The 15,082-nt window shown below is 39.1% G+C and overlaps 4 protein-coding genes across 7 annotated transcripts in view; 1 reads left to right on the top strand and 3 right to left on the bottom strand.

Annotated features, from left to right (window-relative positions):
- Positions 1-27: 27 nt before the first annotated feature.
- Positions 28-832, bottom strand: mrpl49 (mitochondrial ribosomal protein L49). The gene has a single exon (XM_019255263.2). The coding sequence runs from the start codon at positions 783-785 to the stop codon at positions 264-266; it is 522 nt and encodes a 173-aa protein (XP_019110808.1). The 5' UTR covers positions 786-832; the 3' UTR covers positions 28-263.
- On the top strand, positions 723-6,051 carry si:dkey-93l1.9 (ninjurin-1). 2 transcript variants are annotated; one of them, XM_019255245.2, is made up of 5 exons: positions 723-840; positions 2,097-2,222; positions 3,728-3,959; positions 5,331-5,466; positions 5,556-6,051. In XM_019255245.2, the coding sequence occupies exons 2-5, from the start codon at positions 2,154-2,156 to the stop codon at positions 5,638-5,640; spliced, it is 522 nt and encodes a 173-aa protein (XP_019110790.1). In that variant the 5' UTR covers positions 723-840; positions 2,097-2,153; the 3' UTR covers positions 5,641-6,051. The 2 variants fall into 2 exon arrangements, with proteins under 2 accessions (XP_019110790.1, XP_010750440.2); XM_010752138.3 differs by lacking the exon at positions 723-840 and having other exon boundaries at positions 1,985-2,222; positions 5,334-5,466.
- Positions 6,052-6,155: 104 nt separating this feature from the next.
- On the bottom strand, positions 6,156-12,102 carry emd (emerin). Its single transcript, XM_019255302.2, has 7 exons — positions 11,999-12,102; positions 11,145-11,223; positions 10,524-10,619; positions 9,251-9,285; positions 9,122-9,153; positions 7,647-7,706; positions 6,156-7,556 (listed from the first exon to the last, which is right to left on the bottom strand). The coding sequence occupies exons 2-7, from the start codon at positions 11,221-11,223 to the stop codon at positions 7,364-7,366; spliced, it is 495 nt and encodes a 164-aa protein (XP_019110847.1). The 5' UTR covers positions 11,999-12,102; the 3' UTR covers positions 6,156-7,363.
- A 1,098-nt stretch (positions 12,103-13,200) lies between these two features.
- flna (filamin A, alpha (actin binding protein 280)) overlaps positions 13,201-15,082 on the bottom strand; it is a 43,950-nt gene continuing 42,068 nt past the window's right edge. For all 3 annotated transcript variants that reach the window (XM_019255424.2, XM_019255413.2, XM_019255418.2), the window contains one exon: positions 13,201-14,888. In XM_019255424.2, coding sequence (XP_019110969.1) covers positions 14,704-14,888 — 185 coding nt within the window. In that variant the 3' untranslated portion in view covers positions 13,201-14,703. The remainder of the gene's footprint in view (positions 14,889-15,082) is intronic.

Here is a 15,082-nt window from a genome sequence, read left to right as displayed (position 1 = left end):
CTGGACAAATAAGAACAGACAGTGGGCTGCACTTTGTTTGTTTTTAATGTTGCATTCAATTATTTAATACAGTATATACACAGTCACACAGTGTGATCCCACAGCTGCAGCATCTCTGGTGTAAAAACGTCCTTCAACAGGAGCAGTCTGTCTCAGAGTACTGCAGGACAGTTTGAAAGATGTTGCCATGGCAGCAGGTCCAGTGAGGATGAGTCCTCTCCACGTCCACCTGCACCCTGACATGATGCCGGGACAGTCCTCAGTCAGAAACCTTTGCTGGTCAACCACTGCTTCAGCTCCCCATCGAAGTGACCTTTGACCTTCAGGGTCATGGTGACCTCGTTGACCTGCGTGGGCAGCTCTTTGCCCGTCACCTCCTTCAGAAACTCCTTCACGTCCTTCTCCAGAGCCCAGATGTCTCCCTCCACTTTCCGTATCAGGGTCATCTTCCGGCTGCCGTTGGTCAGGTCGGTGTACACCGGGATGTTGTGCATGCGGGAGCGTCGGATAACGTACGGCAGAGGCGGAGGTGAGTCCGCCGGAGGGCTCCAGCCGGACGGGGTGACACCGGCGTGTCGAGGCGGAGCGGGCACCCGTGACGGCGGGATGAGCCGCTCCACGAACTTATACTCCTCTGTGGACTCGATTATCCCCGCCCTCCTTTCCTCTGGACCGGCGTTGCAAACGAACCTGAGCCCGGCAGCGCCGGCAGGAGGTCCCGGTGTCCGGCAGCGCAGGCGGGAAACTCCGAGCAGAGCCCCGCGGAGGGTGAAGGAGGCCGCCATGTTGTGTGGGGAAGAAGCAGCAGCTGCCCCGGAAATAAACGGCCAACAACTTCCGGTAGCATTTTTTTAAATATATTTTTTTAACTGATTAGACATACGTCATTTTTATTCTATTATTATATTATTGATGTATTATAAATATTATAATAAAATAATGATAATATTAGTATTAGTATATGTTATTATTGATTGATTATATACACAGTATAAAAATAATCCATATATATTATATTTATTGATTTATATTAGCTATAATCTAAATATCTATTCATTACTATTATCTATACTACTACTATCTATACTATTTATATATGTTTATGTTTGATGATTTATATACACAGTATAAAATAATTCCATATAGATTTATTCTGATTGATTATCTAGATATTAATACTATCTATTATATATAAATATATATGTACATATATGTGTGTATATGTATATATATATGTTTATTTATTGATTGATTTATATACACAGTATAAAATAATTCCATTGCAGAAGCTTCAGCACCTCACACCGACATGGAGTTATGTAATTGGTGTGAAAATGTCTGCTATTAAAAGCTGTATTATCAACCTAAACGACATGTTTACAGCTGCTCACATTTATTATAGAAGGTAATGTTGAACGCAGTTATGATTGTGCTAAAAAAAAAAAAGGCTTCTGCTGATTTTGGCAGGTTTATGCAGGTCAACATATTTTCTGACACAAATCTGGATTGTTATTTAAAATGAATGGTAATAAAACTGTAAACCTCCTGTAGCGCGAACTTGAGTGGCCTCTACTGCACAATGTAAATGCATAAAAGAAATATTGAAGGTATGTACATTAAGCTTTTGCATTGTTATGTTTTTAACATGTTAACGTTGATTTAAAGTTACTCCTATGAATGTGGATAATTATTACATGAATAATAATAGTAATAGTAATAATTAGACTCATTCATGGAACAGAACAAAACACAGTATGTATGTCTGTATATCTATAGGACAAACCATATTACCTTATGGGTGGCCTTAGTAATTCGGCGCCTCTAATTATTCTTGATTGAAATTTAAATTTGTTAAATTAATAGAAAAAATAATTGAAATATTATGTCAAGCAACATTTTTGTATGGCATCTCAATAACAAACCCTGAAACTTGAACATGTCATATAAAAATGAAGTGAGAAGATGCGCTGTGACTGAAACACCTCTCTATACGTCGAACACAGAGTGGGAGGGGTCTTTAATGTTTCAGTCACTTGCAGAGTTGTCTGACTTGTTAGTCCAGTCTACTCCCTCAACTTTCTCTGTGTCGGGTACAGCAGTGAGCTCAGAGATCACACCCGAGCACAAAGAGAAGAAGAACACAGAGGGGAATTATGGACAGAGATCGCAGACTGCACACAGGAGAGGACATAGCTCTAAATAAAGCCGGCACAGACATAGAGGTAAGCAACTCCTCTTCCTTTATTATTTTCCGCTTAGTTCTATCCTGCTCTGCTTCAGTTCGGTTCTCTACCACAGACCCAAAAGACGTCAACTTCATTAAGGACTTTGGCAGATCAAAATTCAAAGGCAAAGTATCAATATTCAAAGGCAAAGTATCTCAACCCCCTGAATACAGTCTCTAATAACCAGAGATGTATAAAGTACTGGAGTAAAGGAGTGGAGTAGAAGTACAAGTGCTATTTCAAAAAACTGACTTGAGTAGAAGTTGAATTGTTCTTTAAATACCATACTTAAGTGAAAGTACTAAAGTATTCAAAATGTTTTGTACTTAAGTATTGCAAGAAAAAAAATGCTACTCAAGTGCTGAAAGTAAAAGTACAAGTAAAAGTACTGTTGTTTATATTATTTCAAATATTTATTAAGGAACAACTTCTAATGGTACAGTGTTACAATGTTCATGGTAGAGTTCTATGATTTCCCAGGGTCTGTGAATGCGTCTGAATAAATGCGAGAGCAAGGGGGCGGGGGGAGCAGGTGAGAGAGAGCGCGCCTGGGTGTCAGGTGTATGACGTCCGGCGCACGAGCGAGGTTGATCTGTGAGACCCGGACTGTTATGTATCAGAGTAAAAGTATTAAATTTATCAAACATATGTAGTGCAGTAAAAGTGGAAGTTGTGGAAAAAAATAATACTCCAAAAAAGTACAGATACTGCATTTTAGTACTTAAGTACAGTACTTAAGTGGTTCCACTTCATTACTATACATCTCTGAAACCACATCAGAGCCACAGACTTCTTCCCGGGGCTTTGACCTGTCCTGTAACACAGGTAGACGAGATGTCACACCTGGGCGCGACTCTCTCACAAAGTGTTCATTTATCTGTACACACACACACACAGCAGCTATGGAAAGAAACACTGATTCACTGACATTCCTGCAAACACACCAGACCATCGATTCACAACCAAGGGGTCGAGACCCCCACAAGGGGTCACAGGTTAATTTCTCACCTTTATCTAACCCTTAATTGTTTGTTAGTTAAATTAGTTATTAGCAGAGATGTATAGTAATGAAGTGGAACCACTTAAGTACTGTACTTAAGTATGCAGTATCTGTACTTTACTCCAGTACTTTATACATCTCTGTATGGTTTACAAATAAACAGTCACATTCTTCTCAGTGAGACGGAAGGAGGAGAAGGTGGAGATCAGGATTTTTCTCTGTGTCCTCAGATTTCAGTGTCTGATACCACCTGAGCACATGCATGAAGTATCAAGTGCCAGCATGTTGTTTCTTGTTGCGTCTCTCTCTCTGAGTGAGTCATCACCTGCTGCTCTGCCACACCCCCGTCTCTTACAGCCACACCTGAGTACATAGAAACAAAAGACACAACACCAAACATAGTGACGCATGGACGTGTGGAGAACAAAAGACAGTTGTCAGAGGTTGATCTGTATGTCTCCAACAGTGTCACAGACTTAACCTATCCTCTCCACACTCACAGGCACTGACCCCCTCTGGAAAAGTGCATCGCCCCATCAACATAAATCACTATGCCACCAAGAAAAGTGCAGCTCAGAGTATGCTGGACGTCGCCTTGCTGATGGCCAACTCGTCGCAGCTGAAGACCGTTCTCTTCGTGGGGCCTCATTATCGTTTCTACATCCCCCTCATTGTCCTGCTGTCTGTGTCCATCGCGTTACAGGTCATAGTGGGACTGCTGCTCGTCTTTATTGGCAAGTGACTCAGACTTTTGCTTATTTCTACATTGTTATTGTGTCTTCTCCATCTTTCTTGCACTCTGAATCCATACTTTTGATCTTAGGATCTTTGATTTCAGGAGGTGCAAATGAATCAAAGCAGGCATACTGTCCATACTGTCATTGTGTCTGTACCTTCACTTCCTGTCTTTGTTGCCAGTTTTAATTGTTGTTTTTCCATCCTGATTGGTTTCCGCCTGTGGCTCTCCCTCATGTCCGTGTGTTTCTGTGTGTCAGTTTGATGTACTTGTGTGAAGTGTCAGTGTTTCTTTGTTTTGTGGATTCTGCCTGCTTCATGTTCCTGGACTTATTGTTAATAAATGATTGACCTGCACTTACATCTCCTCCTCCAGCATCTGCATTTGGGCACTTGCTTTTGTGTTTCTTGTTTCCCACTTCTAAAATTGTGACATCATGAACTGATTGGTATGGATCCAGCAGACAATGCATTTGAAGATGTACTTACTGTCACAATTATGGAAGAAACAAGCAACACAAGAGGAAGTGCCCAAATACAGATACTAGAGGAGAAGACCATGAGGCAGCATCCAAACTCCAAGAAAACACTAGGGATGACCTTGAACACTTCACACATGGTACATCAAATCGACACTGAAGCAAATGAACACATGGACTAAATACAGACAGGATGAGGTGACACAGGTGAAACAGTGGAAAAGACTGGAAAACAAAGACAGGAAGTAAAGTTAGAGACACGAGGAGAAAGGAGAATAAAAACACTCAGCAAGAATCCCCAAGGCATGGCGTGTACAAGTACAAGGAGTTTGGATAAATGGAGAGGAGACAATCTAACTTGAAAACAAGCTTCAGCCATGTCTGCCTGTCTGAGGCTAAAGATAACATCAGTGCTTTGTGTTTCCTCTCTGTGTGCCGAGTTCCCTAGCAACAACCATAATCAATGCATTCAAAGCTGTAAGACCATAAAGTCCAAACCATTTGTACTATAGCTAAGCATACAGCTATGCAGATAAATCTAATCTGTATTTCAGTATAATAAATGCTTCCATTGTTAAAGGGATAGTTTAACAGCTCTAGATGCTTTCTTCATTAAAGACTAGTAAGAATTGTTGTACTATATTTAGTTGTCAAACACTCAACTTCACTTTTATATGTATTATAAATAACATTTATTTCTATCTACAAGTCTGTACATCAGTAGTATGTTTTCACTGCAACATTTAATCTGAGTTTTCTTTTCTTTAATCTGGCAGCACTTCTTTTTTCAAAGACTGTTTTATCCCTTCAATGAAAAAGTTCTTGTATAAGAGACTTTCTGTCAGCGTTTCATGTAACTAATGACGACTGTGCTGTGTGATTCTGTGTCAGCAGTGAAGTATGATCTGAACGATGTGAGGAAACATCGCAAGTTGAACACAATGAACAATGTAGCGACAGTCTTCGTCTTCTTCACCGTGCTCGTCAACATCTTCATCACAGCGCTTGGATTTGAGGGACATATCAGGTAGGCCATCACAGAAAACGCACACGGTATACAGGAGGTTCTTCTGCTGCTTTAAACTCATCTGACCTTGTTCTTGTTTTATTTCCCAGGACGGTACAGTCACCTGTGATAGCAATACCAGAGCCTAAGCTTTCCCCTCTACCCCTCGACCTCAACATAACTGGAGGCATTTAGGTCTTTGCACCACAGAGACATTTCTTTTAAATGTAAAGGGATCACGTTAGTGAGTTAAGGGACCACATCTATCACATTAGTGCTGAGGAGTTTGTGTGGAACCAGGCTGAGAGCAACATAAGCTGAGGAACACTAAATAAAACCATCGACCCACAACCTCAACTCAGGATCAGCGTTCAACTGGATCAGCTCGACTAATGATTGACAACCAACAACCCACTTTGAATACATCACCACTGCCTCGAGGACAAATACCTGCAGACTACTGTTACCTACTGTACAGAATGTCAAACTATTTAAAGCTTCCATCGTGTAAATATAAGTGTTTTGTATTGTTTCCGTTGTCAAATGTTAGACTGGTGTTATTACATGCATTTATACTTTTGTAACTGAATAAATCAATTACTGATATCATGTTTGGAAACGTATCTTTTGTTCTGGTAGTATTTAACTCTAATCACATTATACAGAAAGTCCATAGTGAAGTGTCTTTAAAGATGGAGACCTGATTTTATTTAAAAAGATTTATTTGGTTTTTGATTGGACATACTGTGTAGGGAGAACCCCAGGTCATAATTCTATTGTGCAACATGACGTCATGTTAATATCACAAAAAAAAGAACCGATCACGTTAGAGAACAGCTGCATGAAATCACACACACACACACACACACACACAACTGCTAGCTGTAAAAAATAGTGCAACATTTTATGCAGCAAAGATAAGAAATCAAAGGAAAGTGCTGGCATTCTTTTTTATAATTTTCTCATTATCAACAAATCCCATGAAATGACCAAAACTATGACCAGATGAAATGTTTTAGTCTGTCTCTCAATATTTCCCTATGTCTGATCTTTCAGCTCCCACACCTGCTGCTTACTACTGAAGATAGAAATCTTTAAAGGCTCCAAAATATACATTTTTTACTTAAAACAAAAGCAATAGATACATTTGTTGGGGATAATTTCAGTGGCACATTAATACACATTTGATATTCACGTTGCACTCCTTTTAGGGATGGACAAACGTAGCTAACCAAAATAGCATGTAAAAAAAAGCTCATGTGATTTTATACATCTGCAGTGTTAAAATAAATGAATGAATTATAATTGTGAAACTGAGATTTTCCTCATCGCAACGTCAGAATATATATATGCAAATATGGTTGCAATCTTGCGACATATACAGATGCACAACACAGACTAAACTCTATCATTGCATCACAGCTGCACTGATGACGTACTGTCATTAAAACAACAAAAACTCCATCTGCAAAAGGAAGAGTTTGAACAAAAAACAACAGAACAACTAAAAAGACTGACCACTGTACAAAAATGAAATATGGCTACATCCTTCTGTAAAAATGGTATACATTGAATATTTCAATGTATTAGTGGGGCAGCAGGACGTGTGTGGGATTGAGTTACAGTTACAGTGTGTGTGTTCACACATTCCTAATAGTTGTAATCATTTTTGAACAACAGTGGAGCTCTTTGGCACAGAGGAACGCGATGTATCAGACTTTGAATACACAGACTATAATTTCTTTGGTCATTTCACAGGATTTAGTAACTAAGAGATACAGCCTTTAAAACTTTATGGAATGTGGTCAAAATTGGAATGAGGGAAAAAATCAGTTCTCACCACTAATGACATTAATGGAGAAGGAATGCCTTCAACGGAATAGAAAAAAAAAAACCCTGACCCTAACGACAAATCAGATCACTGAACCCCAAAAGGACTTTCTTCATTGTTAATCACGCGGCAGTAGGCGTAGTAGAGGACGGCTGCTAACACAGCTAACAGCAGCAGCAGGCGAATCGCCCTCCACACGCCGCCTCCAGACTTTCTCACTGGCTCCTTTGATCGGACTGCGCTGTGATTGGCTGTTCTTTTAGTGATCCGGATAGGGGGCCTGGAACACAGGAGGAAACATTTAGACGTTTAGACTAGCAGATGAGCTCAAGTTCTCAAACACACCACTAGTTTACAGCACAAGACTCACTCTGTGTCTCGGTCTAAATCCTCATCTTCATCTGGCTCAGCTTTGCCTCTTCGTTTTAGCCTGGATGGAGGAACACTTTGCACTTCAATTTCAATGTGGTCAAAGACATTTATACAAAGTGACACACACTGCTGTCAAGTCATTATGAGGACACACACACACACATACTGCAGCATACACGTGGTATAACACAGGTGTTACCAGTGATACTGATTAGGGTTTCCTGCTCACTGGAAAGACTTCACCTAACAGAACCATGATTAGATAGATAGTTGTCCACCGCTGTGTTGCTGGTAAAGAGACATTGTATCCATAAGGTATATAAAGTGTACTTCATGGAGGAACACTTGAAAGAAAACACACTTTAAACACTAAAGATGACACAACACATACAGAGCTACTGGATAGGCGTCCTGCTCGCGCCGACACCAGAAGCAAAGACAGCATCATACTTGTGGTAACACCCCACTATTTGATTTCAAAATGACTTACTGTATTGAAAATGAATTCAAATCTGATACTGTCATAAAATATCTGATATTGTAAAAAACAATACTTATTTTAAAGCAGAGTTTCTCAAACTTTTTGGGCTTTTTTCAGGCGAGACAAAGGAGGCATCTAAGATCCACTCTGGTTTAATGGACGATCCTTACAGAGTGACCGATCAGCCAGTGTATCGGATTTAGTGGTATCTAGTGGGAGAAGTATTGTGCTTTTTATTCAACTGCATGTATCTGAGAGTTAAGTGTAGTCCAGTGCAGTCAGAAAAAATATTTTGACCTGTTTTGATGTTTTTTGATTCATTTAGCAGCGTGGCTCTCTGGGTGGCCATGTCAGTTTGTCAGCCCACCTCTTATTTTGACATAAGCGAAAACATAATTAACAATATTTCCACAAATACATATCCCTACATAAAGAAAATTAACTCTTGGTGTCTGTGTGAACTGTACTGAACTGGAACAGAGTTCACACACAGAGCACAGGGTGGGTTAATACTAACTTTGTGAGGCAGCAGGACAAAATTTGGATCACAGAATCCATCTTGCTCGGCTTTGAGTTATGTATTTGTGTCTGAACTCAGTGGTTCACACCAATCAATGTCCTATGAGGAACTACAGACAGCTAAGGTATGAGCTACAGGCGTGGGTAGATCACTAGATTTTTCTTCATTGAATGAACTGACGGAGGAAAATATGATTTCTCCTTTCTTCTAATTGGCTTTGATAAGAGTTTGACTGTGTTATATGGTCCATTGATCTGACTGGTGATAGACAGATAGTTCATCCAATCAATCCAACAGTTTCCAACAACATTGGGTGCAGTCACATTAGCTTTGTAGCGGCTCAACAACACAGTTTTGCCCTCTGACAGGTTAATCAAAGCATTATTTTACATCAGCATAGTTTAGTGTTTCCTCCATGTGTATATATTTGTGTGTGTGTGTGTGTGTGTGTGTGTGTTAAAACTGCACTCACATGTCCGCCTGTGCGTAAGCCTCATGTCTAACCTGTGAAAACGAAAGCAGGATAGCTTGGAGATTATTCACAGTCACAGCAGAGGGTTTGGCACAATCACAGACGGATAAGCAGACGATCAGGACTCACCGGACTCTGGTATGTGATGTAGGTAATCTCCTCCTCTGTACACAAATAAAAACTCATTAGCAAACTTTAACACACATGTCTTGAGTCTATCTTATACATTTGAAGGATATGGTAACAGAAATAATGAAATGTTCACAGAGAATGAACAACGGGTTTGATGAGGACAGCTACCAGAGTTGTCTGCAGTTCACATTACATTAGATCAGCACTTCTACTATTTAAGCTGTTTGACTCTCCAGAGCAGGCAACACCCAGAAATATAATAAGGAAGATTCAGAGAGTTGGAACTCAGCAGTCAGCACTCACTCAGACTTATTTTGTGCAGATTATGTTTTATTATCTTTTATTCTTTGCAAGAAGCAGCATGGTAATCATAGAGCTGTCGTTATTGTTTTTAAGAACAGACACAAAATGGCCTGATCCAAACAAACCCTGCAAAATCTCAGTCTGTATAATGAAGGGAGATAGAAAAGACAGCAGAAAAAGAGTGGACTGTTTTCTCTTTAATGATCAACACTGACACTTTTGTGGTATTGGACATTGTTGTCTAGCTATTGATTAACCACTGACGTTAACCCTTGTCTATTTCTTTCTTTTTTTAAAAAGATTTTTTGGTCTTATTTTGATAAAGACAGCTGAAGAGCGAGGGGAAAGTGGAAAGAAAGAGAAGGAGAATGATATGCAACCATGAGCCGCTGCAGCAAGGACCAATTTTTTGCACATGGGACACACAATATCAGGTGGGCTGACTTATAAACAAGAGAAAAGCAAGTACTGTAAAGTCAAGAACATACTGCAAACAAAAAACAAAATAAAAACATATTATTTATAACAATCATCAGACGACAGCTGATGGCTTCCGAGATTGTATTTCGGCCAATGTGATCCGGACTGTTGCAAACCGAAGCCTGCCAATACTACTCAGACTACAAACAAACCATTTGTCCCGTCTACAGATTCTGAATTCACATGCAGATATGTCTATAGAGATTACAAACTTGCTTAACAGACAATAAAGTATTTAAAATTCAAATTACCCATTATTTTTTATATCTATATGAACAATAAAACAATTCAATAATCAAGAGATTATTCAATAATAAAAATAATCTTTAGCTGCGTCTCAAAAGATTTAAAACAAAAGTATCTCAAATTATTTAGTCAGTCATTCAAACTCCATGTTATTGAGTTTTTATATCTTTGAAACTTTTGACATCTATAGACCTGTACATGAAGGAGCTGCTCTCTGCAGGTCAGCAGACTGAGATCCTACCTTCCTCTCTGTAGTAGGTCTTATCAGACGAGGCTTTCACTGGAGCTTTCTCCATCGCCTTCTCCAGCTTCTTTTCATACAGCGTTCGAGTAGAGCCTGTGTTCACACAAACATGTTAACAGGGCTTCACTATCCTAAAAAATGAACATATACAGTAAGTTCTCTGCATCATCAGGGTTGGATGGAAATGTTAAATGAATTGGTGTATTATGATAATAAGTAAGGGATAGGTCTTTATGATGTATGGCTGCATAGAATAAAAGATAAAACTGAACAATCTGAATATGGAGAAATATAAGACACTGGAGTAAAAGGGAAGGCCAAATATAGACAAATAAAAAACATGCTGGACATAACAGCCTAATATCAACTGCAACTAAAACAAGAGCTGGACATAACAGCCTAATATCAACTGCAACTAAAACAAGATGGACGTTTCTATCTATTTATGTCTGTGTATTTATTTGATTTAAAACATTTTTTAACTTTTCTTGTACAGGTATCGTATTTTTATGATCACAGTTCTCACTCGTGTAACTGTTTAAACTGTTTAAATATGATGAAGTGGTGCTTATGAAGCCACTGATGACACAATTAATAAAACAATTCATGTGAACATACCAACTATGGGTCCATGTTTGATGCCATACTCAGCAAGCAACCTGCTGATCTCCTCATTACTTTTGTCACTCAGAGACATCTGCAGGTAGACAGAGAGACAGACAGGTAGACAATACACAGGTTAACAGATAGATAGATAGATAGATAGATAGATAGATAGATAGATAGATAGATAGATAGATAGATAGATAGATAGATAGATACTTTATTGATCCAAAAGGGAAATTCAAGGATCCAGTAGCAGCATGTAAACGTACATTAAAATTAACCTATAAGATAAATCTGAATTTAAAACCTGTGCAAAACAAGTGAAATGTGCAGAGATAAAATAGAAAACTATATAAAAAGTTTAAAATATATATAAATAAAGGTGTTTATACAAATAAAAACAGAGCTACAAATAAAAATACAAACTAGGAGTTACTTTATTAAAATAATAGATAGATAGATAGATAGATAGATAGATAGATAGATAGATAGATAGATAGATAGATAGATAGATAGATAGACAGTGTAAAGAGGTGGAGGGAGCGGTGATTGTAAAGCATTATGCCCGCCAGGCTGCGACTACACTCCGCAGGCGAACTTGAAAAACAGCCCTTAAAGCAAAGTGCAGAAGCCGGCTCACAGCACAGGCAGTACTTTGTCAATGTTATTCATTCTTAACAGGTTATGACCCTTCCTTTGCTGCATATACATATTAAAGCGTAATAAAACAGACTTCGCGGCTTTTTTTTTATTATTAATTTTTTTATCTGGCGCGAGCGATATGAGCGAGCGATAAACAGAAGTTATGAATAAGGAAGTGGTTTATATGTACAGATTTAAAGTTGAAATGAAATGAATACACTCACCTTTGGAAAAGAATAAAGAGTTTCAGGCCTGAAAATGTAAATGAAAGCAGGACGAGACGACTGAGAGAAGAACCACAGCAGCGGAGTGGGAGTTTACTTCTGAGGGCGACGTAAGCTGGCACACCTCCATGTCAGAAAGCTCTGCTGTGAGTGATTGATAAAGCGGACAGTGCTTATTCAGACTGGATTATTAGACATTATTATTATATTATTATTATTATATTATTATTAGACAGGTTCATAAGAGCACAGGGCACAGGAAACACAGGAAGGGTTAGGGTTAGGGGTTCCATTCAGCTGCTGCAGCTTCAGGGTCCTGGTGTTATTGTGCCTGCAGGCTCACTGTCACACTTTGTATCCAAAAAAAAAAATCACATTTCTGCTGAATCCTGTGCACTCTGTTTGCTATAGAAGCACTTCTATATTTATTTATTGAATGCATTTATTTATGAATGCATGTGAGACCTTTCAGGATTGATGTGGAGCATGTATTTGAAATGATTGAAGATCTGTCCCTCCTGTGTTACCCTTAAATGGTTTTGCATTCATATCAAATCAAATAAAGTTGAAACAATGATTACTAGCCTGCAGTACTGCTATAACAACCACAAAAACGTCCGTGAAATATTGAATAATTGTTGGTATGTAGTTAAAACTACACATAGTTTCTTCTTGATGGTGTTGGAGAAGCATTTATAGTCTTGGATACATTAAGTTGGTCTCAATAATACTCAAATGTTTTCACAAAGAGAGGCAGGCCTGTAGTTGGAAGCTGGACACAAACAAAGCCATGGAGACTTAGAATAAGATTTCCTCTCCTGCAGCGGCCTCTGGAGTTAGAAAGTGAGTCAGGCCTAATAAGGAGTTGCAGTTTTCCAGGAAGGGCGTTGGCTGCAGACTCCAGTAATGTACACACTTTCCACTCACTGGAAACTTTGTGGATAGAACACTCAACATTAGGTCCATGATTTTACTCTGAGCTTCATCAGACTTACTGATTAGAAGATGAAGTTTCACATTTAGATCAAAACTCTCCAGTGTGAAGCACAGTATGAACTCAGTGCTCAGCACAGGCACACTGTTAGAATATCAGTGAATTCTGATCACATGTATGTTATGTTTTTATCATGATGATGATTCATGTTTCCATCAGACACATTTTCTCTCCAAAGTTTAAAGACACAAAACAAACAGCCATCAGATTGACAGAAAAATACTTAGACAACTTTATTGTGTATCAAAATACTGTCTTACAAACACTTTTAAAGCCTTTTTCTTTTTTTATTAGGACAAAATTTATTTTTTTGTTCTGAAAGATAGATTAGGCACAAAGCGAGCTGGAAAGAAAGGGAAGGGGTGGGTGGGTTGGTAGCGGCTGAAGGGGGTGAGATACAAACACTGAGCAGAAAACAAAGCAACATCTGTTCTCGTTTTTGGTCATCGTGTTTTCAGGACGTGACAAATCAGAACATCAACTTCAGCCCTTCTGTCCAGCACAACTTTAGAAACATCCCTTTTTAAACCTTTGAATTGATATGAAACAGTTCCATACTCAAAAGGTGAACCACCACAAACACGCCACATGTCATGTCGATGTTATTCTGAATCAGAGGCTGTCTGTATCGCAAGACCTTTACGACCTAATGAACATGCAGAGCACGTCAGTATCACAGGTTAAAAACACACTAAAAAAAGCATTGTTTCCCAGCAGCGGTGTTGAGAGAGCACGTGTGAGACAAACCACAAAGCTACTGTGAAATGTGTCTTTCTCCTCTGTTCACGTGGCACCATATCTTGAATCTTTTGTAATTATTTCCCTACACTAATCCATAATACGGCTTTAAGAACAGCAGTGCCTAAAAAAACTGGATCACACTAGCAGCAGGTAAAACAACCGGGTTAGTTAAAGAGCATCATGAACACCACATGCTGGAGTGGACTGGGCCAGTGCTGAGCATTAGTTGTTAAGTAAAGGACAAGCATCTCATCTGACTTTTAGATGGACAATTAAAGGACTTCTATCAAAGTGTGTCACAGTGTGTGTAAAAAGGCACTTTCACACACTCTTATAAACCCAGGAAGGCAACAGGAAGGCACATTACCTCTGACACTCTTTGGTTCAAGTCCTGTGATTGTTCATATAAAACTAAAAACCATTATTTATGTATATAAGAGTAGCTCCTCCAGTGTAAACTGTAACCTTCCATCCAATGCTGGGCTCAGCGGGGCCAAAATCTACTGCTGCTACACTACACTAAGCTATCCTAGACTTCTACACGACTTGAGACAAATCTACTAATGTCCACTGCTTGCTTACAGTAATAATAAAAAAGGTGCATCTCTTTCCTCCCCAAGTTTACTGAACGACGTGATAAGCAGAATGCAACAAGAAATGGAGCGAATGACCACAAAGAGAGGAAAAGTCTGTGTCTATGCGTTTATCTTTGGGCGATTCTGATCTGGTTACAGTGAAGATTTTATTTTAAAATATTCACTTGTGGAAAAACACACAGACATCTGGCTGAGGGTAAACACTGACGTGAGAGTTTGTTTTGAGTTGGTTAAATAGTTATAAAATAAGATGCAAAAAACTTAATTTGTAACATGGGAGGGACTTGGAGCTGTAAACAATGATCGGTTAGACTCTAGATAGAATTTCAGTTGTTTAAACAGTGGTATACGTTTCTGATTGTGGAGCTGGGTTTTTAGACAGTGATGTGGTAGGGGCTTCCAGGGATGTGCTCGTCTCCCCACTTGACCACCAGGATGTACTCTCCCTTGTCTTTGAGCTGGTAGCTGACGTTGTACAAGCGGTTGCCCAAATGTTTCACTAGGATCTCCTCACAGGGGACCTTGGGACCATCCACACCGACCAGGAGCATGTTACGACCTGTGGACAGACACAGAAAAGATGACTATCTACATCAATATATTACTATTCAATTAGTATAAAGACTAGAACTATACGTATGTGGTATTATACAGTATATATGCATCAATTCTCAGCATGCAAAAGGGAGATTTTGAACACAAAAATATATCTGAAGCACCTAAATGATCATTTGGAGAGACATTATCCTGCAA

This window comes from Larimichthys crocea, chromosome XV (assembly GCF_000972845.2).
Source record: "Larimichthys crocea isolate SSNF chromosome XV, L_crocea_2.0, whole genome shotgun sequence".
NCBI lineage: Eukaryota > Metazoa > Chordata > Actinopteri > Sciaenidae > Larimichthys > Larimichthys crocea.
The sequence above is the reverse complement of the archived record's forward strand: the minus strand, read 5'-3'. Positions and strand labels throughout refer to the sequence as shown.